We start from the raw sequence: 26,284 nt of genomic DNA on the forward strand, positions 1-26,284 counted from the left end.
CTTCTGTTTGGTATTTGACTGCCGCTGCACATAGAATGGATGTTTTCAGAGAACTATCCACAATGACTCCAAAATTTCTTTCTTGAGTGGTAACAGCTAATGTAGACCCCATCATTTTATAAGTATAGTTGGGATTATGGTTTCCAATGTGCATTACTTTGCATTTATCATCTGCCCTGTCACTCAGTTTTGTGAGATTCTTTTGTGGCTCTTCGCAGTCTGCCTGGGACTTAACTAGTTTGATATTTTAGCTCTAGGCAAAAAAAATAAACTCTAGCTAGAAACATTTTTGAAAAATGGCTTTTTGGGGAGATGGGGGAGGGGGATTAAATGTCTCAGAATCTGCATCTTTAACCTTATTCTGCACCCTCCTGAGGCACACCAAATTTCAAAGAAATCCTACTAAGCACATCAATTTAAAGATCAAATCTAAGTCCTCTACAACAGATGTCTTGACGCTATCTGAATTATAGAAATGCTGGTGTGTTGCTATAATGCAGGAAGCTGAGAGAGTGGCTTACATCACTGAGAGAGCATGTTTATAGGCTCATCATAGTTAGAGTGAAAAAACCAAAATTGTTATCTAACAATTCAGACTTGCAAGTACAGAACATAGTCACAGAAAACAAGTGTTCTATAAGAGATGATAATAATAATTAATTAATACCTATTTATTATTTTAAAAAGACACGGTAACCTAAGTATGGCTCCAAAATAAATGCTATAAAACAAACTTTTTAAAATCTAAAACCAAGATAAATGTTTACACTACTTTTAAAAGGTGTCCAATGGAAACAATGGATTTCTTAAACCTTGCTTTGCAATGCTTCAAGCCCAAACTTTGGAGCACTACATATATGACAGTGAAACTGATTATAAACAAATTGAAATTGTTCTTATTCATTTTCATAGTCAAACAAAGAAAAAAGCACGAAGTAAACAAAGAGCATCAGCAGTTACCAAACCATTGAATTGATTTTTGGTGGTGAAATAATTTGATAAGGAACATAAATACACATGCTGTGGATAGTTCTTTGAAAACTTCAGCTCAGGGCACAGCATTAGTCAAAAAGTCTAGCAAAATGTTAGCAACTATTAGGAAAGGGATAGAAAATAAGACAGAAAATATCATAATACCACTATATAAATACATGTTATGCCCACACTTTGAAAACTGTGGCCAGTTCTGGTTGCCTCATCTCAAAAACAATATACTGTAGTGGAACTGGAAAAGGTTCAGAGAAGGGCAGCAAAAAAGAAAAAACAATTAAGGGTATGGAATGGCTTCCATATGAGGAGAGAATGAAAAGGTTAGCATTGTTCAGCTTAGAAAGGAGACAGATATTATAGTAATCTATAAAATAATGAACAGTGTGGAAAAAGTGACTAGAGAATTGTTATTTACACCTTTTCACAATACAGAATCAGGAGTCACCCAATGAAATTAATAGGCAGAAGGTTTAAAATAAACATAAGGAAGTACTTTTCACTCAACACACAATTAATATGTGGAACTCACTGTCATTGGATGTTGTGGTGGCCAAAAAGAAAACTGGGTTAAAAAAAGAACTAGATAAATTCATGGAGGATAGGTCCATCAACTGACAGCTATTAGCCAGGACAGTTAGGGATGCAACCCCATGCTTGGGTGACCTAAGCCTGTGACTGTCAGAAGCTGGGAGGGGAAGACAGTAGTGGATCACTCTAAAACTGCCTTGTTCTGTACCCTCCACCTGAAGCACTTGGCATTGGCTGCTGTTGGAGACAGGATACTGGGCTAGATGCACCATTGCTCTGACCCAGTATGGCCATTTTTATGCTTTATTTACAACGTATGGTTTCAAGATTGACACTATTCCTTTAAACTAATTCTGCACACAACAGGGAATTGTTAGGTATTTAGGGCTTGCTCCTGATTCCACTGAAGACGGTGAGATTTTGACCACCGACACCAAAGGCAGCAGGATTAGGCCCTAAATGCACAATGAAAACAGGCCGGGGGTTTCTTGGTGCCCTGTAATCCCCAGGTCGCTTGGGAGAGCGTTTCAGCGCTGCCTGCGCACACAGGGCTAGCAAGAGGAGGCGATTGCCGTGGGCTGCAAACGCTTAGGGAACAGCAATAATACGTGTAGTGACAGTTCACCATGGGAGTGGCTATGGACTGTGATATCGGCAAGCCCTTGGCTGTGCAACAGAGCCGGCTCTTTCCTCCCACCCTGAGCCACGTAGTTACAGGAACATAAGTTAGCAGTGGAGAGACCAGGGCTTCAGGTGTGCACTGGCGGGAAAGCCCGGACACAGCCTCTGTGCTCTGCTCACGAGATCAGCCAACAGCGCTCGCTCTCCCTCCCCAGTCCATCCCCTTCCGTCCCTTCCCAGGCTAGGAAATCCTCTGCCACCTTTTCCCGGGGCCTCGCTGGGCTGGGGAGCCCGGCTCCAGGCAGGCACTGGCCGGGGCTGAGGATTCGGCTTCCTAGCGGCGGCAGAGACACCTCCCGCCGCCTCCCGGAGCCCAGCTGCACCGCAGGGACCTGCCCGCGGGGAAGCCGGCAAGGGGGAGGAGGCAGCGGCACAAACTGACGTGTCTCCGTCATGGAGCTTAGCGTGATTCATCAACAGCAGCAGCGCGCCCGGGGCAGGATGCTGCGCACCGTCCCCGCTTAGAGCCGGGCGAGGGGCGACACCCGCCCTGCCCTGCCCTGCCGTCCGCAGCCGCGTCTCCTTGCCGCGCCGTGCAGCGTCCCTGGGGGAGCCAAGATGGAAGAAATCCTGAGGAAGCTGCAGAAGGAAGCGTCGGGGAACAAATACAAAGCGATCAAGGAGAGCTGCGGCTGGGCCATTGGTAAGGAAGCGGGCAAGGCAAGGGGGGCACCTGCCCCCGGGCGCTTTCTCCCAGTGCATGCCCCAGCCCCCTGCTTTGCCCGGCTCCCGTTATGGGTACGCTGTTAATGTATTTGCAGTGTTTCCCATTGTGCACACGCCGTGCCTGGGAAATCTCTACCTACCATTTCTTGGGTCCTTTCTCCCATTGATTTAAGCCATACCTGTGTTAAAGGATTCCTCCCACCCTCCACTTTGGAGGCTCTAATGCACACATTGCTATCGATTTGTTGGCTTTCAGCCAATAGTTCAGGAAAACCGAGCGGTTGGCAATGTTTTCTTTTCCAGCCAGGGCGCAGACAGTCTTAAGTAGGATTGTATTTAATTATATATTTTTCGAGCAACATATATGAGCTTGCAGGTGTATGGCTCAGTGATTCACCATTGCTGGAAGGCTGATGTGAGCCCACTGCCTGCAGTTTCCTTGCACTTGTAGTAGCACCACTGGTTTTATTGAAATATGTTAATTGCATTTACCTTAGTTGCTAGGTAAGTAAATTCTTCTGTCAGGCTGGTGTAAAACTGTTCAGAAGGGAATGACCCAAAAACTGCCTGGTTGACACAACAGTGGGGAGCTTATATAGTCCAACACCAACTGGGCATAGACCAGGGGTTCTCAAATGGGGTCGGGACCCCTCAGGGGTCACAAGGCTATTACATGGGAGGTTGCAAGCTGTCAGCCTCCACCCCAAACCCTGCTTTGCCTCCAGCATTTATAATGGTGTTAAATATATAAAAATGTGTTTTTAACTTATAAGGGGGGGTCGCACTCAGAAGCTAGCTATGTAAAAGGGGTCACCAGTAAAAAGTTTGAGAACCACTGGCATAGACTGTATAGGGTTAGCTATTAACATATGAAAGGGTGTTACAACTGCTAATTAAATTTGAGAAGGAGGTATGATGACTTAATGAGGACAGCTGTTGAGGTTGAGGTACTTCTGGGTAGAGGAATTACTCATCTCTCACAGGTGTCAAGCTAATGTCCCCTTCGTGTTTAAAAAGCTTTTGATTTTACTATATTCAGTCAATCATCATCTCATGTTCAGGTGCATTCTAATTGCAGTGAATCACATTATATGTTAAAACTAGAGAGAATAAAAAATGAATAAATTTATGTTTCACTGGCAGGTACCTTATTGTTATCCCATCAAATGTATATGTTGTGATTCAGTCATCTGATGTCGTTTTTAAAAGTGCAGGTTGCCCTGTGTGGCCAAACAGTGCTTTGCTACAGCCCAGTGATTTCAGAGGAAATCCATATTGGTGCCTAAACACTACTGTGATTGGAGCAGTATAAATATGTGTATAAACAGCTATTCAAGTGAAAAACAAATGTTGTGTAGCTTTTTTTCCTTCTCAGACTCAAACCACCATAAGCATATTTTATGGATATTTTAGTATTTATATGAAGGGAACTGTGTGTTTGTTGATTATATTGGAATTATTAACACCTTTCTTTGGGAGCAAGATCTGGTGTAGGCCCTTAAGTTATTTCACTGGAAAGAGAAGTAATATTTTACCATTCAAAAGTGCCAGTGATAGAGATGCTGAGCAAACAAGATGATTGCAGAACCACTGCTTGTTTTAATAACATGCAATCATTCAGTCTAATATAACACTGAATTCTTTAAAAATATGTATCTTCCATACAAAGATAAGGCTGGTTGGGTGGTATACCAAGTACAATACATTGGAAGTATTTTTTCTTAGTTCTCAGTGAGCACATACATAAGGTGTCTTTTGATGAATGTGCTTTCTGTTACAATGCAATTTTTTGTACTGTAACTTCTCAACCACTAATTTATGCTAAGAGGTCAGTTCTGAGAGCACCTCACTGCACATACCTTGTTGTTAACTACCTAATAAAATGAGTGTCTGTTTAGTGAAAATGAACAAAGTGTCATGAGCTACACACACATTTTCAGAGAGAGTCTGTGACTCAAGAGAGAGTTCAAGCAACATAAGTCAGTGCTGGGGTTGATCTATACTAGGGCTGTCAAGCGATTAAAAATTAATTGCAATTAATTGCACAATTAAACAATAATAAAATACCATTTATTTAAATATTTTGGGATGTTTTCTACATTTTCAAATATAATTATTTCAGTATTACTACACAGAATACAAAGTGTATAGTGCTCACTTTCTATTTATTTGTGAATACAAATATTTGCACTGAAAAAAACAAAAGAAATAGTATATTTCAATTCACCTAATACAAGTACTGTAGTGCAATCTCTTTATCATGAAAGTTGAACTTATAAACGTTGAATTATGTACAAAAAAAAACTGCATTCAAAAATAAAACAATGTCAAACTTTAGAGCTTACAAGTCCACTCAGCAGGGCCGGCTCCAGGCACCAGCTGAGCAAGCAAGTGCTTGGGGCGGCACGTCGGGCTCTTCGGCGGCGGGTCCCTCTCGGAGGGAAGGACCTGCCGCCGAAGAAGAAGGCAGCACGGTGCAGCTACCACCGATCGCGATCACGGCTTTTTTTTTTTTTTCCCCCCCCTGCCGTTTCTGGATCTGGCCCTGCCGCTCAGTCCTACTTCAGGCAATCGCTCAGACAAACAAGTTTGGTTACATTTGCAGGAGATAACGGTGTCCGCTTCTTGTTTATAATGTCACCTGTAAGTGAGAACGGGTGTTTGCATGGCACTGTTGTAACCGGCATCACAAGATATTTACATGCCAGATGCGCTAAAGATTCATATGTCCCTTCATGCTTCAACTACCATTCCAGAGGATATGCATCCATGCTGATGACAGGTTCTGCTCGATAACAATCCAAAGCAGAGTGGACTGATCCATGTTCATTTTCATCATGTGAGTCAGATGCCACCAGCAGAAGGTTGTTGTGTTTTCTTTTTCTTTTTTTTTTTTTTTTTTTTTTTTTTGTGGGTGGTTTGGGTTCTGTAGTTGCCGCAGAACTGAGGGTGTTGCCCTTTTAAGACTTCTGAAAGCATGCTCCACACCTCGTCCCTCTCATATTTTGGACGGCACTTCAGATTCTTAAAACTTAAGTCGAGTGCTGTAGCTATTTTTAGAAATCTCACATTGGTACCCTCTTTGTGTTTTGTCAAATCTGCAGTGACAGTGCTGGGTCATCATCCAAGACTGCTATAACATGAAATATGTGGCAGAATATGCATTAAACAGAGCAGGAGACGTACAATTCTCTCCCAAGGAATTCAGTCACAAATTTAATTAATGCACTATTTTTTTAAATGAACATCATCAGCATGGAATCCTGTCTTCCAGAATGGCGGCCGAAGCATGAAAGAGCATACAAATGTTTAGCATATCTGGCACGTAAATACCCTGCAACGCCTGTTCTTACTTTTAGGTGACGTAAATAAGAAGCAGGCAGCAGTGCTCCCGTAAATGTAAACAAACTTGTTTGTCTTAGCGATTGGCTGAACAAGAAGTAGGACTGAGTGGACTTGTAGTCTCTAAAGTTTTTACATTGTTTTGTTTTTGAGTGCAGTTATGTAACAAAAAAATCTACATTTTTAAGTTACACTTTCACAATAGAGATTGCACTACAGTACTTGTATGAGGTGAATTGAAAAATACTATTTATTTTGTTTATCATTTTTACAGTGCAAATATTTGTAATCAAAAATAATATAAAGTGAGCACTGTACACTTTGTATTCTGTGTTGTAATAGAAATCAATATATTTGAAAATGTAGAAGAAAAAATCCAAAAATATTTAATAAATTTCAGTTGGTATTCTATTGTTTAATAGTGCTATTAATCACAGTTAATTTTTTTGAGTTAATCACATGAGTTAACAGCGATTAATCGACAGTCCTAATCTATACATAAACTTGCACCAATGTAACTAAATCAATATCCTAAAACCAGTTTAGTTATTTTGTTGCAAGTCCAGGTGGATACTGATTTTGAAACAGTGTCCACACACAGATTTGGACTGAAATAATTAAATCATTTGTAATCCACAGCTGCTGTTATTTTGGTGCAAATTTGTAGATATGTACAGGACCCTGGAACAGGATAGTCTGTCATCATGCTGACATCTAGAAGGTTCCCTACAATGAGAAAAGCACTTAAAACCTCACACAGGATCAGGCCCACAGAGAATTTTTTGAAATTATAAGCTGTAAATTAACTGTCAGTGCTATTGATAGAAGTCAGGTTTGGGAACAATAATTCAGAACTGTGGAAATGTAGAGTATTTAGATTCTGAATACATTGTCTCCTTTAACATTCTTATTCTTTCCTTTACTCATACAGAAACTTTGGAATCTTCTGATGCTGCTACCAAGATCCCTCCATATCAGCTGAGGTAAGGAAATATAAATTTCTTGGATCATGTGATGCCATGGGTATTGGCAAAGCCTACAAAAAAGGTCAGAAATGGACAGAAGTATATTACTGATGTTCAGTGAGAAAGGAAGGCTGGACTGTGGCAGGATGACACTCATGATGGAAGCCTGTTTATTCTCACTGCTCCTTTCAGACTCATATACTGTATTGTTAAATCTGGATCATTCATTGTGTACTGGAAATTAGCAACCATTGGGACAGGCAGTGTGGTCTTAGGGATAGAACAATGGATTGTGACTCAGGAAACCTAGTGTTGGTTTTGCCACTGGCCTGCTGAGTGACCTTGGGCAAGTCACTGCATCGTTTTGTGCCTCAGTTTCTTCATCTGTAAAAGCAAGGATAAAGATACTGACTGACTTTTTGTAAAGCACCTTGAGATCGCCTGATGAAAAATGCTATATAAGAGCCAAGTATTATTATTTTAGTTATTCAGTCTTCCGTATTATAAAGTGGCAGTGAACTCTCATTGTTAGCCCAGCAGTAAATGGAAATTGAGAAAAGGATATTGTTTCCAAATGGTCACTTTTTAGGTTTGAAATCCCTGGTCTGTCGTTTCAGTTTGAGTTTTAGTTCATAAGTTGCTTTAGGGTTCCTTAGCAAGTCTAAGGTTTTACCTTGTCTACACTAGACTTTTCTTCCTGACAGATCTCACTGCACTGTTATCCCAGGTGCAGCTGCATGGGTGGTAGCGACATCAGGACTGCTAGGCTAGACAAGGCTCTGGCAGCTGCCGGTGCTTTTACTACCACCTCATTGAAACTTGCTCAGAACAGGGCTTAAACAGAATGGTTTTAAAACAGGTAGCAGCAGCCATAGGAGCCTTTCCTGCACTAGCACTGCAAAGTGACTGGAGCCGTAGCAGAGGGAGCAGTTTTTTCAGAAAGAAGCCTAGTATAGACCCCCTTTGTATGCCATCTTGCACCCTAAACCTCTGATCTTGCCTTCAAAATTCACTGTCAGTAGCATGGTGCTCGCAGTTGATTCCGAGGACATGTTTTTTTCCTCTTACGGTCATCTGGAGGTGTATGTGGATTGTCTGGCATAGGATACAGTGGGGTGGGGAAAGGTAATTCCGTTTTGCGGAGGATTTTGATATTTTGAAAACTGATTTCATTCCGATTTGGAATAAAATTCAAACATTTCACAATCTCCCATGAAAGGGACTGACGTCCCAGCTCTGAGGCAGTCAGCCTGGTGGACTGCCCTGGAGCCGTGGACCCTGGGAGCCCAGGCTGCTGAGGAGTTACAAGCCTAGGAGTTTGGGAGCTAGCTCGTCCAAGCTACTTCCTCTTCAGTCAGACTGGTGAGCTGAAGGGCAGTTGGGAATCTCCAGGTCTGCCCTGGCTGAGCTGGGAGCTGGAGTTCCTCGTGCTTCCAGATTCTGACTCCTTGTCAGACTGCCTGGTGAGCTGTGGAGGAACCAGGTGTCTGGAAGCGCTCTGAGTCCTGGCTAACCGTAGAGCCTCTGAGATTTGGAACATGGCTTCCAGGTTCCTGGCTCTTCATCAGATCACCTGATAGGCTGAAAGGGAGCCAAGATTCTGGGAGCCTTTGGAGCCCCACTCGGTGGCAGCCCACTAGCTGAGTTTCAGAACAGCCTGGGATGGGAGCTTAGGAGCTGGGGCTCGCAGGGCTTCTAGGCTGTTGGCTCCCTGTCATAAAATCATAGAAGTGTAGGGTTGGAAGGGACCTCAACAGGTCATCTAGCCCAGTCGTCCTGCCATGATTGCAGGACTACATAATAACTAGACCATTCCTGACAGGTGTTTGTCTAACCTGTTCTTAAAAACCTGCAATGATGGAGATTCCACAACCTCCCTATTCAATTTGTTCCTAATGTCCAACCTAAAGCTCCCTTGCTGCAATTTAAGTCATTGCTTCTTGTCCTATCCTCAGAAGGTAAGATGAACAATTCTTCTCCCTCCTCCTTGTAACAACCTTTTATGTATTTGAAAACTGTTTTTATGTCTCACACATACACAATTTTTTCACTCTTCCCTTGTAGGTCATGTTTTCTATACCTCTAATAATTTTTGTTGCTCTTCTCTGGACTTTCTCCAGTTTGTCCACATCTTTCCTGAAATGTGGCACCCAGAAATGGACACCATACTCAAACTGAGACCTTATCAGCATGGAGTAGAGTGGAAGAATTACTTCTTGCGTCTTGCTTACAACACTCCTGCTAATACATCCCAGAATGATGTTTGCTGCCCCCTTTTTTTTTTTTTTTTTTTTTTTTTTTTTTGCAACAGTGTCACATTGTTGACTCATATTTAGCTTGTGATCCACTCTGACCCCCAGATCCCTTTCCACAGTACTCCTTCTTAGGCAGTCATTTCCCATTTTGTATGTGTGCAACTGATCGTTCCTTCCTAAGTGGAGTACTTTGCATTTGTCCTTATTGAATTTCATCCTATTTACTTCAGACCATTTTCCAGTTTGTTCAGAACATTTTGAATTTTAATCCCATCCTTCAGAGCACTTGCAACCCCTCCCAGCTTGTTATGGTCCTTGAACTTTATAAATATACTCTCTATGCCATTATCTAAATCATTTATGAAGATAGTGAAGAGAACTGGACCCAGGACCGATCCCTGTGGGACTCTGCTCGATATGTCCTTTCAGCTTGACTGTGAACCACTGATGACTACTCTCTAGGAATGGTTTTCCAACCAATTATGCAGCCACCTAGATGGAGCTACAACAAGGTTTTATTTCCCTAGTTTATGAGAAGGTCATATGAGACAGTATCAAAAGCCTTACTAAAATCAAGATATACCACATCTACTGCTTCCCCCCTATATTGTTACACTGTCAAAGAAATCTGCCATCCTGCTAGGTGAGCTCCCAAAGAGCTGGGTTGGCATGCTGGCAGGAAAACAGGTAGATTTCCATTGCAAATTTGTTAAAAACAAACCATCTCCACAAAATGTTTCAATTTCAATGCATCAGCATTGTCAGAATTTCCAACCAACTCTAATAACTTCAAATGCCAAGTACTGGGAACATTGGGAATCTGGGAACAGATTTGTTACTCTTCCAAGCATGCACTTGGTAAATGTATATGGAGAGTTGGGGGATCGGAGATCCAGTTATGCCTCTATAATTCATTGAGTGCCCTGGGATAAACTAAAGCAGCCTAGAGGTTGCTCTGATTTATGCCAGTTGGATACGATCCCTGTGGAACCATACGTCAGTACAGAACTGGTAGAGTGCATCTTGCTCTGCTTCATCCCAGGCACACTCTTTCCCATCCAGACATGCAGCCTGTGTCAGAATGGAGGGCAGGGGACAGCTGGGGTAGGAGCCAGCTTCATGCCAGCTGAGAACTCCACCACATCTGAGTAATTTTCAGGTGACCTGTTAGGGTCAGTTTACTCTGCTTTGCACCATGGCTGAAGTAGAAGGAGTAAGTCTGGCCCTTTATCTTTCCATCTGTGGCATAGTGTGTTCACTGTAGTTTGTTTTTTTCACACTAATCCCTGTGATAGTGTTACGTAGTATTGTCCTCATTGCCAACCTTTTCACAGATCAGCTTTTTCATTTGCTCACCATCTCTTAAGAACTCTTTCCTCACGATTTTATTAATGTGAATTGGCTTTTCCATTGTAAATGCTAATTTTTTGGAACGAGAAATCTTGACAACTTCAGCTGTGCTGAAGTGAAATCTAACCTACAGATTTGTCAGGAATGCTGTAATTAGTGTTATTTGTTTCTACAAAAAGTGGAATGTGTGTATAAAATGTTTGGTGTTGGGCCCTAGGTGTCAAAACACCAGCTGTCACGCTGGACGCTGTGACACTTCCTGGGAGTAACCAGGGCTATGAGGCACCTTGCACTTGCCCTTAGCGTGAGAAAGCCTTGTCTCTGGCTACTGGGGGTCTGCTCCACTACCCCACAGGCAACACAAGCACTGCCCTCTAGGCCTTTGCAGGCTCTGCTGTGACTCTACGGGTTAGCAATAGGCACAGTCCACCCCTCGAGACCTCCGAACCTTTCCCTGAAGTATTCTGCCCGTGGACCTCTGGTCGTGTGCAGCATTCACAGTTTCACTGCTCCCAAAGCAACTGTACACCCCAGCTTACCAGTTCAACCCCAGATCACCACTTTGCTTAATCACAGCGCTTAGATTTGTTTTCAGAGAAATAAGGTATACGTTTATTTAACAAAGGACAGAGATTCAAGAAATAGCAAGTAGATGTTTTGGAAACAAATGGTTACGTATAAAATAAAAACATAACATTCATTTTAGAGCCTAGACTTAACTAACTAGATACTCTCATATCTTGTAGAATTTGTCTCACTCCAAAATCCTTATGGAGTTTTATAGCTAAGCTGCTGTGACCCTCCTTTTGTGAGACAGACATGTCAGCTTCTTAGGTGAAGGATCCATTGTGGTTTTTTTTGCTCCCCAAGATATACGAGTCCTCTCCTTTTGTCTTTATTCATAAACAGGACATGCCCTGCTGTTTGTTTCATTTTGTAGACTTCCTCTCATAGATTTTTGCAGTCACTTATTTAGCCTGTGGCTCAGTACAAACAGGCATAAATTGTGAGGTATACAATACACAAATGACTAGATAGGTGTCTGTTATCTCCTGCCTGAAAGGAACATTTCTGAGGCATGCCACCTCCTGGTGACCTGCCTTAACTCAAAGACCATAAGAACATAATTTTCTGTATAGCTACATAACTCCTTAAATATTATGATTATGTCGATCTGTGGACAATTAGTTTTCAGTAGAGCTATTACATGCCACTTTTCGGTGAACTATTCTGCATATATCTGACCCAGACAGAGAGAGATATATTAGCACCAAGGTGTCAGGGCTGGGTCATGGGTGGCCAGACCTAGTAGTCAGAGCCAGAGTCCACAGCCATGAGACAGGAGTCAGCTGGGTCAGGATACTGGGGTGGGAAGGGGAATAAGAGGCAGGAGACAAACAGGAGGTCAGGAACCACAAGTCAGATGCCAGGAGTCAAGCTAGGTTGGGATGCCAGGAAATCAAGCTGTAGGAGCAAGGCGGAGCCTCATTCAGACAGCTTCCTGTTTCTGCTGGTTGCTTGAATAGGGCCAATCAGCTGTTCTGGAACTTGGGCAGAGCTTCTCACTGAGCTGAGCTTGGTGGGTCCCAGGCAGAGGTGAAAGTAAGCCGGTACGCCCCGGTACGGTGTACCAGCAAGAGCCAGTGCGCTATACCGGGGTGGATCAGCTTCCCCTGGCAGCAATTTAAAGGGCCTGGGGCTCCCAGCAGCGGCTGGAGCCCTGGGCCCTTTAAATTGCCACCAGAGCCCTGGTGACGGAGCCCTGAGGTAGCTGTGGCAGGGCTCCGGTGGCTATTTAAAGGGTCTGGGGCTGCGACAGCCGCTACCGCCCCAGCCCTTAAAATAGCTGCCGGAGCCCCGCCACCACCTCCCAAGGGCTCTGGGGACGATTTAAAGGGTCCAGGGCTCCAGTAGCGGATACTGCCCCGGGCCCTTTAAATCATCCCCAGAGCCTGCCGGAGCCCTGGGGTAGCGGCGGCAGGGCTCTGGCGGTGATTTAAAGGGCCAGGGGCTCCCGGCTGCCGCTACTGCAGCGGAGCCCCGGGCCCTTTAAATCTCCACCAGAGGCAGGGGCCCCTTCCGATGGTGATTTAAAGTGCCCAGGGATTTAAAGACCCCGCCTCTTCCGGTTGAGGCCCCGCTCCCTCCTAAGGACTCTGGAGTACTGGTAAGTCCTTTAAATTACTCTCACCCCTGGTCCCAGGCAAGCCATCATCAGCAGGCTGCCAGGTGGCGTATTGGAGTGTGTCTGCTCCCATGAGCCCTGAGGGCCTGGGTTCAAGACATGAAGGTCATTATATAAGGGGCCTCTGGGTCTCAGACTCTTATACCAGGCCTTGTCTAGGAGATAGAATGTCTTCACCTATCCTTCCCCCCCCTGAGCTTACTCTTCATTCCCTATTTGTAAAGCATGACCCTGTGTTTTATCACAGATCCACAGTGGTCCAGATCTTGGAATGCAGTTAAAATTGAGAGTGCAAATGGAGAGTGGATTGAAACTCCTCTCGGCACTGCACTCATCCAAGTGCAGATCTGTGCAGGCTGGTCCCCTACACTTAATGAGAACAGTCTAAAGACGACTGTGACTTCTGCTGGGCTGCAGTGACTGTCAAGGGTCAAAGCAGTCGCCAAGAACAGGTGCAGCACAGAAATGTCCTGACCATGCCTCATTTCCTGCAGTCTCTTTTCCTTGCCATGTGGCAGCAGGGAAATTCTGGGCTGGCACAAACCCAAGACTCATCCACTTCTCATCCACCTTGAAACCACCATTCACTCCTTCTGCTGTTATTGTGTTGAGTGCAGCTCAGCGGGGCCAGAGGATCTGGCCCAGAATGTTTAATGATGTCAGATTATGATAGAAAACTAACTTGAGCTCAGGTGCAAACCAAATAACATCATCCCAAGTTAACAGAGCCCATCGATGTGTGAGCTATGTAAAGCCAGCATGTGGGAAGGATTAAAGAAAGGGCAGCTATCTGAAGAAGACAATATAGACAATTTAGGACATAGGTGGTTTTTACAGTGTTCTCCAAAGGGGACAGTTTAGTGGATTTCCTATCTCAGTTACCCAACATCCAGAGTCTTGTGTGCGTAAGGAGTAACACTCCCATTTATCCAATAGAAGTGTGTGGTGTACACAGAATCAGAGAAGATGTTTTAGCTGAACATCTAGTGAATGTGCTTTATTGCATTACGTGTTTGGTAGCAAGTTCAAAACTAAGCTAAGGACATGGAGGGCCTTTCTTTCCCCTGTTCCCCGGCCTATAAGGAGCACGTTGGGCTTCTGAACAGAAGGAAGGGGAGATGTGGTGTGATGTGTTGGGAGACCAGCACAAGCATATGTTTTTGCATCTGTGTTTCATAGTGATTAAATGAAAAGCCAGTGAGTTAAGTTTCAAAACCAGCCCCTGTAGGTTTAGTAGAGGCTCTTCATAATGTTTTCTCTTAACATGCTGGGTCAGGTCAAACTGAGCTGTACTTTACATAGAACCTGAGGTAGTTCTCAGCCAGTTTTCCACTTCCTCAGACTTGAGACTGACCGGGGGCCAATTTAGTTCTGCAGTTCCCAACAAAACTGTAGAGCAGCTTAAGGTTTCTCTAAGTAATGCAGGCAGGAATGGTTCCACTGGCTGGGTATCACCAGAATGCAAGGCTCTCTGGCCACACCGTATCCCACTCCTGGACCATGTGTGACACACATCCTATTCTGGATGCAGGGAGCTAACTGATGCCAGGGGAAAATACCCAGCTCCTTTAGAGCTGCTTTCCACAGCCTGAGCAGAGCAAGCAGTTGGAATAGGGATGGAGGAATTGGTCCATTATGTGCCAGATTGTGACTGTCCCTACTAAGTGTGTGCAAAGAGCAGGAGGGAACAAAGTATCAAAGGGGTAGCCATGTTAGTCTGTATCCACAAAAACAACGAGGAGTCCGGTGGCACCTTAAAGACTAACAGATTTATTTGGGCATAAGCTTTTGTGGGTAAAAATCCCATGCATGTGAAGAAGTGGGTTTTTTACCCACAAAAGCTTATGCCCAAATAAATGTTAGTCTTTAAGGTGCCACCGGACCACTCGTTGTTTTTGGAGGGAACAAAGATTCTTCCAACTTGTGGCAGTGTCTCCTGCAGTGGCACCAGCTACAGTGCAGTCTCTACTAGCTCCCCATGAGCTGCTAACCATACCAAAAGGGGCAGAAGGGGATGGGGCCATGGTCCTGCCCCCATTTCCGCCTTCACCCCACTCCATATTGGCCCGCAGAGATGGAGGAATGCACTAGGGGAGTGCACCTTTATGTTGATAAGGGATGGTGCTATGGCTGTTTGGTTTGGGAACTCCAAGAGGAATTGTCTCCCCAAACTCTTCCCTGAATTGCTGCATTTAATCTGGCCCTGTATTCCGTGCTGTAGTATTATAATACCGTATACATACTAAGAGCCAGGAAGAAAATGAGCAAAGGAAGATTAGAATGATGATTAAGCAAAATGTCCTAATGCTGAGATCTGTTAACTGGAGTGGAATCACCGCTAGAAATAGGATTATTCTCTGCAATATATTCTAACAACAAAGAATGAGCTAAATCACCTAATTTTGTTCATTTCCATATGCAGTTTTGTGATTCTGTAGCAAACGGAATACAGTGGCACTGCCTAATAAGAATACTATACAAAATTCTGGCAATAATACAGTCTTCTTACAATGTCAGTGAAATAACTGCATTCACTAACACTATATTTAGGGCCCTACCAAATTCACGGCCATGAAAAACATCAGACTCTGAAATCTGGTCTTTTGTGTGCTTTTACCCTATACTATTTAGATTTCATGGGGGAGACCAGCGTTTCTCAGATTGGGAGTCCTAACCCAAAAGGGAATTGCAGGGGGGTTGCAACATTATTTTAGGGGGGGGGGTTGTGGTATTGCCAACCTTACTTCTGCTCTGCCTTCAGAACTGAGCAGCTGGAGAGTGGTGGCTGCTGACCGGGAGCCCAGTTCTGAAGGCAGTGCCCTGCCAGCAGCAGCACAGAAGTAAGGGTGGCAATATTATACCATGACATCCTTACTTCTATGCTCTGAAGGCAGCTTCGCCACTCCCAGCAGCAGCAGCAGTGCAGAAGTAAGGGTAGCAGTACCGCAACCCCCCCCTTACAATAACCTTGTGACACCCCCCCCCACAACTCCTTTCTGGGTCAGGGCCCCTACAATTACAACACTTTGAAATTTCACATTTAACTAGCTGAAATCATGAAATTAACAATTTTTTCAATTCTCTGATCGTGAAATTGACCAAAATGGACCTTGAATTTGATAGGGCCCTAACTATATCAAATCCACTGAGCCAGATGGAGCTAAGCTGATTCAGGTTGGCCCCAGAGAGTCTAGAGATCTGATTTGACATTGCAGAGGGGATGCTCTCCAGTTGGCTTTAAGATTACTCTTAAAAAAAAAAAAGGAAACTGAGTGTACAAAAACTACATTAGAAGAACATTAAGGATCTGCCTGATTCCAACATAGTGAAGGCAATTCTGATGTACACCTGCTGCTCTATTCTTAGCTCACCCTGTTGGGTTGCGCCTGTGTATTATTGAACATATGGCATGTTAGGAAACCATTTGATCTGAGGCCTTTGCAACAAATGAGTGAGGTCTGCTGCAGCTTTTGTATCGTGGCTGCTTCCAGGGCAACCTCAGCACTTCCCGGATGAAATACCTATTACACAGGACATCACCTGAGGTGTATTTTGCCCCACAGGCTAGCTACTTTCAGCAGTGTTTGGACAGTTAAGGAAGGAGAGGCAGCCTTGAATGTCACAGCTTTACTTAGCTTAACTGAGACCCATTGGGGTTCATCTTCCCAACACAAAGTAGGGAGATGTAGCCATTCAACTCCCCTTGACATTAATAGGATTTATGGGGTTAAATCCTTGAAAACCACTGTGAAAATTAAACCAGTTGAGGGATAGCAATTGTAATGTCTTACTTCCTAACAAAATTACCCAGCTGCGGACACTGAGGCCTTTCATTTCCCCACTGAACGTGTACATGGGTTTTCTCACTTTACTCTATCAGTGTGGCTCAGCTCTATCCCAGGGGGAGGTGGGAAGGGCTACATGCCTATTCTGTCCAACAAGGGCATCAAATAGAAAGGCAGGAGGGCTTGGGGTAAAGACCGTGAAATCTGGTCTTTTGTGTGCTTTTACCCTATACTATACAGATTTCACAGGGGAGACCAGCATTTCTCAAATCTGGGGTCCTGACCCAAAGAGGAGTTGCAGAGGGACCACGAGGTTATTTTAGGGGAGGTCGCGGTATTGCCACCCTTACTTCTGCACTGCCTTCAGAGCTGGGTGGCCGGAGAATGGCAGCTGTTGTCCGGGTGCCCAGCTCTGCAGGCAGCAGCGCAGAAGTAAGGATGGCAATACCATACCATGGCATCCTTCCTTCTGTGCTGCTGCGGGCGGTGGCTCTGCCTTCAGAGCTGGGATCCCAGCTAGCAGCCTCTGCTCTCCAGCTGCCCAGCTCTGAGGGCAGCGCCACCACCAGCAGCAGCACAGAAGTAAGGGTAGAAGTACCTCAAACCCCTGCAATAACCTTGCGACCCCCCCCCCCCCACCCCAAGCTGCTTTTAGGGTCGGGACCCCCTACAATTACAACACCATGAAATTTCAAATGTCAATAGCTGAAATCATCAAATTTATTATTTTTAAAATCCTATCACCATGACATTGACCAAAATGGACTGTGAATTTGGTAGGACCCTGTGAATAATATTGTATTAATATTGCATTAATTGCTCAGCAAAGGTTCTCCGAATGCTTTAAAAACACTTATTTACTAAACTTTGCAATACTTTGCTGTGCTGTGTATTATGGTGCCCAGTTTAGAGCTGTGTAAACTGGAACATAGAGAGGATATCCCCAAATTTTCAGACGTGTCCACTAATTTTGGTGCTCAGAAAAGAGACACCTAGGCCCTGATTTTTAAGAGAGGGTGAGTTCATTTCAACTCTATTTACTACTGCTCAGCACCAACAGAAATCAAGCCATTCGGTATTTCATGTTGGCATCCACATTTAATGAATATTTTTGAAAAATGTGGCCTAAGCAATTATGTGATAAAGTCAGAACTCATGAGCCCGGACTCCCATGCCCCTCCTCTAACCATGATACTTCTTCCTTCTAGTGAGCTTTGTTAGGTCACGCACCCCCAACACCCCAAATAAAACTAAACTGGATATTGCCAGTGCTAGCTATAAGATGATAAAGTATGTTAAGGGAATAATGACTCTTCCTCCATCATTGTTGCTGGCTACTAAGACCGAGAGAGTTGCTGCCAGATTATTTTTTAAATTTGCTTGGTCAAAGATACATAATATGATTTTAGTGATCGATATAATTTTAAAAAATAAACCTTGCCTGAGTGTAGCAGTGGTCCTTTAAACTTGTCTAAGTATCATGCCCAATCCATTAAGTAAGACAAGAGAGTTGCATAGGTGTATGAAGAGAACAGACCTGAAAGTGTCCTCTGCAGTAGATTTCACATGTATTTTATTTTTTTTCCTTGTTATATAAAATAGACTGTCATTCCCCTGCAGCAAATAGAAATGATGCAATTGCTATGACAGTGTGTATCCTCCAGTACCTTCAAGAACATGCCTGCCTATATATTGTTTGGATTTTTTCCCATTGCTGGAGAGATTTCGCCAAGTTTGGAGTGATACATTCAGCAAAGGGGCTCTGATTTTTGCAGAAATGTTTGAGGAGGAAAGGATTTCAGGACTAAAAAGGCAAAACAAAAGCTAATGTCAAAAAGTGACATTTTCTAGTATTCAGGGTAAACTCTGATGAAGGCAGATAAGAAAGTGGATAAGAAAGAGACCATTGCATCTTGGCCTCACATTATCCTACACAGCATAGCTTGCTCAAACTATAATCCGTTCCTGTGCGTCTAGCCTTTTCTCAGTGCGTTCTTTTTGCCATGGTGCATTTCATTCCAGTGTTCATTTTTTCAGACTGATGTGTGAACTTCAGGAAGCTTGCTCAGTGAGGAGCAGGAAGTTAGCATCAAAGGTAGTTGACCTCTGAGGTATGTGTGTGAATTTTTCTGTAGTTCTTGGAGCGTTGGACAAAAGCAGATAGCAGACCAGTTCAGAAAGAACTTCCCTTTCCGTCTCTGATATCCTCCTCCAGCTCCTCTGTCACATGAGGTCTATGTCCTGAAAAGCAATAATAGTTTGTTAAGCTCTCAAGGTCAGGGACTGTATTGCCTTCTGTATCATCTGCACACTGTCTCAACAACATGAGTTGTGGCCTTTTATGGGATTATTTGCATGATTATCACCAGATTTTCCGCACTGCGGAGATCTGACATCCCGCTAATCACATGGATGGTCCATACATCTGGAGGGTCCTGAGACTGGAATGTAGTTTGGCCCTTCCTTTATGTTTGAATGTTGGTGATTTTTATCATTTCATTCTTCTCCTTCCTCATTCTGGATAGTTTCCTTCCACTGGGAGAGACTGGGCAGGAGGAGCAGATCCTTGTTTGTTTTGTTTTATTATTTAAATAGTTTAAAAAAAAAACTTAAATCAGTTTTTTTTTTAATTACATGTTGGTGTCTTTACTTTCTTCCTATTTCATATTGTTACATTGCTAAAGTCGATATTTTGAAATTTTTTCTTTACTTAGTTTCCTAATTTATAGTAGAACTTTGGATTTTTTTAAATACTGAATATTTTTTCTGCTAAGAAGTTTCACGTTTAGAATGCTCATGTACCCTGAAAATGACAAATTCAGGGCCTCGTCTCTGGAGCTTAGTGGGGAACAGTTTCTCCTTCCTGCAAAACTTTTTTTGGAGATTTCAAGAATTTTTCCTGTTCTGCATTGGAATGGACCAGAGACACCTTGACATTTTTCATGAAAAATCAGAGCAAGGGAGATCCAAGAATAGTCAGTAAGCAAGTGGGGAGGGCACTTACCTTGGCTTTGGGAGATCCAGGTTAAAGTGTCTTTGAATCAGGCAGAGCAGGGTCTTGAACCTGGATCTCCCAAATCCCTGGTATTTGGGGGGCAGAGGTGGTCCTCTTTTTCTTTCTGTGATCAGACATACCATCCTTACTTTGAGAATAACACAAAGACAAACCCAGAATTGATAAGCAAATAGCCTGTGCTATATTTGCAGCTAACCCTACCAATACTGAACTTCTAGAAATCAAGAAAGCTGAAATGCTTTAACCCACTCAAGTTTACAGTTTGAAGTCAGTGGGACTTGTGCTGTAGGGTGACCAGACAGCAAGTGTAAAAAATCAGGACGGGGGAGGGGGTAACAGGTGCCTATATAAGAGAGAGCCCCCAAAATTGGGACTGTCCCTAAAAAATTGGGACATCTGGTCACCCTATCGTGCTGCAAAGACACTTGGGTCCTGTTAAAAATCTTAGGGACCCAAATACGGGCCTAGAAGACTAACTTGAAAATTTTGGCCTGTTGTGCTAGGTACTGTACAAACACAGACCAAAAATGCCCTGCCACAAAGATCTTACAATCTAGTGTAAACCGAGACAACAATGGATACTAAAGAGCAGATGGGGGAGTATAAGGAAACAGTGAGACGCTGTTGCTCAGCATGATAGGCGGTGGTCTCAGCACACCAGTGGTTTTTGTACGCATGGTGGAAAAGGAAGGGTGTTGAAGGATAATAATGAGATTGTTCTGCAGATATTTACGGGGAGCTCCTCCCATAATGCTCCTTACGCGTGCTTAACTCTAAACACGAGTAGTCCTATTTAAGTCAGAGACTGTTGATGAGAGTAAAGTTATGAAGCTGCTTATATGTCTCCAGGATTAGGTCCTCAATTTGCCATAAGCAAAATACTGAAATCTCATAAAATAAAATAAGACACTCTACTTGTGGTGGCATTTAAAAAACCCAGCATTTATAATTCAGTTCATTCTAGATTTTAATTTATAAAGTTGCAGGAGCACAAATTTTCAAATTGGTTGTACAATATTCCTACCTGAATTAAAAATCAATGATTTTTACAAAGAAGGTGATTTCAATCATGATTTAAATCAGTGATTGAAATTGCCGTAGTTTGTTTGCAAGTCACTTGATATATGTGCCCCTTTGCATGTAAGAAGATGGTAGCACCATAGAATCCAGTTAACACTGCCTGTAACTTTAGGCTGAATTTAGCATTGCTTTTGTTCAAAGGTATTTTCTCTGGGTGTTGAATCCACTGCAGCAATAGCAAAAAATGATAGGACTATGAATGTATCCTGTGTACATTCACTCATAGTTAGCTACACTTTATGACAAAGTAATGTTAAAAGCATGAAGAAAACTGTTTTGCCTCCCACCGCCTACCTGGTTCTAGTGCTCTTGTGCTTCCTCCTCCATCTGAGTGCTGGATAGAGAATCGCCCCACGCTGCTCTGCAATTACATGGCCACTATCTGATAGTAAATCGAAGCAAGTCATTGATCCACTGGCGGGGAGACCCCAGCAGCACCATAGACATGCTGATTAGTGTGCCCGGTGGTTTCAAACACCCAGTTTGCAGGCTGGATCCATCCTACTTGGCATATTTCTGCGGCCTGCTTGGCGTATTCAGATTCTGCAGAATCTCAACTTTAATTTTTTTTTAAAAAGAAGTTTCTAGCCCTTATGGTTGCAAATATAATCTTCCAGTGAGAACCATTTGTAAACTTATGCAGTGTTGTCTGCCTGAGTATGCAAATAGCCTGAAACAATGCATCTCAGATGCGTGAACTCCTGTACTGGCTATTAATGTCACTGGGGTTTTGACTCTAAAGCCTCAGGGTGACAATTTAAACATCAGTACTGACTTAGCAGATGGGATGAGTAAGAGGATAGAAAAGAGCAAGTGGGAATTGGAAATTGCCTCAGGGAAGGGAATGCAAAGGGGAGGGGGGGGGAAGGACAAAAGTAGCAGCAATCCTAAATGTGAACATATTTTCCCACTGAATAATGTTGAACGTGACAGTAGGTACTGAGTGAATAACAAATGATGACTTAGAATTTAGTTACAAATAAGGGGCCTTGATCTTTTTATAAACCTCCTACTGATATCAGAGCATATCTAATCATTAGGGCCCTACCAAATTCATGGCCGTGAAAAATGTATCACAGATCATGAAAATGTGAAATCTGGTCTTCTGTATATTTTTAACCTATGCTATACAGATTTTTAAAAAAATCCCATGACCGTGAAATTGACCAAAATGGACCGTGAATTTGGTAGAGCCCTACTAATCACCACAGTGGTGAAAAAGCTACTGGAGCCACAAATGCCATCTACATTAGGGCTCCCAACATTACTAGCCCCAGCGCAGCTGAATTATTGATAGCACCAGCAGTGTAGATGAAGCTCCAGAGAAGTTTCATTAAGAGTGGGCCTCACCAGTCCTACAGGCCATCATTCCTGGGAGCAGAGTGGGATAGTGTTTAATCCTGGTTGGAAAAGTTTAGCTTCACGAGTGATCATTGTCAAAGGAATGACCCATTCCAGCATTTAAAAGTAAGATGGAGGGAGACTCATTGATGGGCACAGAAATCCATGTAACACAAGGAATATGATTATTTTTATATCATTGCCATCAGTTTCAGCCAGTGAGAATTTTCCATAAGACCATTAGGAATACTTCTCCCTGGTGAACAGCTTATCAGCTGTTGTTCATCATTCTCAATGATGAAAGGCAAATGTTTTGAAGTTTCAGTCAGATGTAGACCGGCATCACAGAAATACGTGCACTGCATCCTACAGGCTCCGTGTCATACACTCTGCTGGCCACTCATGGCCCCAGACCATTTTTTTCATAGCCCTTGTTGATATTCATCGGTAGAGCAGTTTAAAAATATATGTTCCTTGTTTAGTCCCCTTTAAAACAGCTGTGATTCACCTGAGGTTTGGTTGTGGACCCCTCCCCTCAGTTCTTAGCCCTTTATTTCCCCTAGGTTGTAACTCTTCTCAAAGTCATTTCAACCAGATCTGCAGCTGTCCACCTCTATCTTATCTTCTCTGCCTCTTTGTTTAGCACACTCGTCCTCTGAGCATGACTCAGCTGCAAGTGCCTTCCCAGGCTGCCAGGCAGAATCATAGCCTTTAATAGCATGTGGGCTAGCCAGCCACTTCTCAGGGTGGAAGAGAGATGGTGGGGATGGGTCTGTACGCTTTTAGGAGAGAAAGGATGTTTTTATGGTTAAGGCAGAGGGAAGGGGCATGGGAGATCTGTGTTAATTCTGGGCTCTGCCACAGATTCTATGTGATGTTGAATTTCACTGAATTTTTCTGAACCTTAATGGGGATATTGGACACTGGAATGCGTTACCTAGGGAGGTGGTGGAGTCTCCTTCCTTGGAGGTTTTTAAGGCCCGGCTTGACAAAGCCCTGGCTGGGATGATTTAGTTGGGAATTGGTCCTGCTTTGAGCAGGGGGTTGGACTAGATGACCTCTTGAGGTCCCTTCCAACCCTGGTATTCTATGATTCTATGATATTAAACTTCCCCACTTTACGGACTAAAAAAGCTTAATAGCTGCACATAAAACAAGCCATTTCTAATGCACAGAAAGTACATTGCAAATTTGGTTTCTTTTAATCCTTGTTTGCTTAGGAAAGTAATGCTTTTTTATTGCTGAATATACTATGGCCCAGTGAGTGTAAATACACAATGCATGGCAAATGTGGTGTTTAAACAACTCTGTTTATTTTAATAACCATCCTTTAGAGCTGCTAAGATTTAAGACTGTTTGCATTGCTACTAAAGCTGAATGCAGTCCCAAAACACAGAACTAACCTTTAAAACTCAGCCTGTAATAATTGGAAATACAGCTCATCCCTTCTTGTCTCCTCACAGAGGTTTTTTTGATTGTATGGCCCCAGGTTTGCTTACACAGTGGACAAATTAGCATAGAATTCATCCAGCTCATCATGCAGGGTCGGGGAGCGAAGAATGTTTGCAGTGTCAAAACAAGAGACTTAACCAGAAAGAGTTTTTCATTCCTTTATTGCTGAGAGTCCAGATTCCCACTACCTATGTCCCTGGCTCTAAGCCTGGAGATGGTGGTGGAAAATGTTTGTGTTGTACAATATAGTTAATAGTGAATGAACTCTTAAGATTGCAGTAATTTTTTCCACATAATGGAAATGTTCATGTTTGATTGAATTGTACTAGGTGAATGCATGGCAGAACATGTTTATTATATGGTCCCAACCAACATCCGGTTCCATTGTGCTAGACAAATATTAAGAGACAGTTCCTTCCCAAAAGAACTTGCAATCTGGATAGTCAAGGGATTGAGAAAGAGATTTGTCATGGGAATCGCTCTAATTGGGGAGCAGTGCTTTCCATTGTTATGGAGAAAACTGGTTTGGATTTGACCAAGTTGTTAGCCTTTTAAAATGGCATACTGGGCATGTGCAGGAAATCTTTTAGCTAAGGTCAGAAGGTGCACCAATAAGGATGTATTTGCTGACCCTTATCTCACATTCTCACACTGCTTCAGCTAATAATCTCTTAAATCTCAGTTCTTCTGCTTTTGGAGATACACTGAAGAAACTTAATAGCTGCAAGTAAAATAGGCAATAAATACATAAAAGATACTGGTTGTCTTATAATGAAGGGGAGTTGTGTGTGTCACTCTGTTCTTAAGGAATCTGGTAAGCTGGAATCAGTTACACATGGTACACACAGTGCAAATACAGAAGAGTTTTTTTGGGAGGGATGTGATAGGAAAACCATTAGAAATGTATCAAAAAGAAGTTCCTCTGGAGATTAAGGACATCCTGGTTATTTCTTTTGGCTTTGTCCACAGACTGACACATTTTAATATTGTAATGTATGTTTTCTTTGTTGCTCTTTCCTCACCTTTTCCTTTGTACAGTACTGCTACCCTCTGAGCAATAGTACATTATGTGCCTAATGTTCTTTCATCTTGACAGTAGTGTCGTGCTGCTAGCTGGGTGGACTCTCTGTATTTAAATAGAGATGTTATTAAGGGACATAGTTTCTAAGGTAATTAGCTGCTTTGCTATCTCCAGATGGGTGACGATTTCAGAGCTCTTTAATTATGATAGCTAATATGAATTCTGTAGTCTCTGTTGCTTTAGTTTGTACAGGAGATTAACTAGTTTGTTCAAGTATATCTTTCCCACAAGGACCGTTACACTTCTGTGATGGCAACTCAGATTCTGTGGACATTATGTAAATGAAAATGTTCTTGTATTGTCTTCTGTATTCTTTTGCTTGTCTGCTTTATGTTTAATAGGGATGTTAGCTGTGGCACCCTTCCAAAATTCCAGATTGGATAAGTGTGTGAGGCCCAGCTAACATACACTCCCATTAAGTTTCAGTTAGACATGCGTCCTCTCCTAAACTGCACTGTGGTAAACAGCTGTTGTGTTCCACCCCAGAAGCATTCATGTTTCAGAGGTGGGTGATGTGATCCTTCTATGTGTATAGTTTGTAAAGCAAAAGGAGAGGCGCAGATATATGGAGCAAGGGGAGAGGAAATGCTAGGAAAGAGAGCAGGGAGAATTCTCTGCTGGAAAGGAAGCATTAAGGGGAGAGAGAGGGAGCGCTACAGAGGAACAGCATTGGCGCAGTGGGGAGGGGAAGACAAAGGGCATCCCCTCATGGATGAGAGGAGTCCCGAGGGTGAACAGGTGAAAGCTGGGCACACAAGGCAGGACTTGTAGCCTACAGCACGTTGCAAATACTGATACAGGTGGGAAGCACACGGAGGGTCCCCATATTCACCTTGCTTAAATGATCAAAATCACGAAATAGCTTTTTGGGAGTGGATTTCCTGTGTGAACATGAGTGTATTGTGGATTTGACTAACAGGTACTGTATGTTACAAGTGAGAGGGTGGCACCCAGAAGAGGGGGACCTCAGGTGGGCAGGAAAAAAGCAAAATAGGATAAGAAATCCCATAAAGATGTTGCAGGTGGAGCGGGGCACATCCCAAGGAGTTGCTGTGGCGCACCCATTTAGTTTGTTAGGAGAGAGGTGAGCCTCAGGGCGAGGAATATGGATTTTGGTGGAAGCCGCTGTATATCTGGGTAAGCATCCGTGGCGAAATCCTGGGCCTGTGGATACTAATGGCAAAACTCCAATTGACTTCAATGGAATGAGGATGTCACCATCCAACTTTAGGATCCTAAACCCAAAGCTTAGAAGTTTGAACTGTTTTCCCATCACTACTTTTTATGTATTTTTGCAACATTGATGCTGACTTTGTGCATGCTCTGTCTTTTTTTTTTTTTTTTTTTTTTTTTTTAATTTTCGGTGTTGTCTTGTAATGCAGGATAATCTTGTAATGATGCAATAGCATAAAGAAATGTACTGTATTGTGTGAATATAAATAAGTGGCAGAGAACATAGGTTTTAGTGGATTTTTTCAGCTTTTGCCTTTTTTTCCCTCTTGCTCAAGAAAATCTTTAAAGACGGTCTGAAATCAGTTTTAAAGACATGTACGTTTTAAAGCCAGAA

At 43.1% G+C, this 26,284-nt stretch overlaps 1 protein-coding gene across 11 annotated transcripts in view; it reads left to right on the plus strand.

Annotated features, from left to right (window-relative positions):
- The first annotated feature begins 2,600 nt into the window (after positions 1 to 2,600).
- Positions 2,601 to 26,284, plus strand: part of ARFGEF3 (ARFGEF family member 3) — a 127,184-nt gene continuing 103,500 nt past the window's right edge. For all 11 annotated transcript variants that reach the window (XM_065588752.1, XM_065588753.1, XM_065588755.1 and 8 more), the window contains exons 1-2: positions 2,601 to 2,842; positions 7,139 to 7,190. In XM_065588752.1, the coding sequence (XP_065444824.1) occupies positions 2,758 to 2,842; positions 7,139 to 7,190 (137 nt within the window). In that variant the 5' untranslated portion in view covers positions 2,601 to 2,757. The remainder of the gene's footprint in view (positions 2,843 to 7,138; positions 7,191 to 26,284) is intronic.

The sequence above is a fragment of the Chrysemys picta genome, chromosome 3 (genome assembly GCF_011386835.1).
Source record: "Chrysemys picta bellii isolate R12L10 chromosome 3, ASM1138683v2, whole genome shotgun sequence".
NCBI classification, from domain to species: Eukaryota; Metazoa; Chordata; order Testudines; family Emydidae; genus Chrysemys; species Chrysemys picta.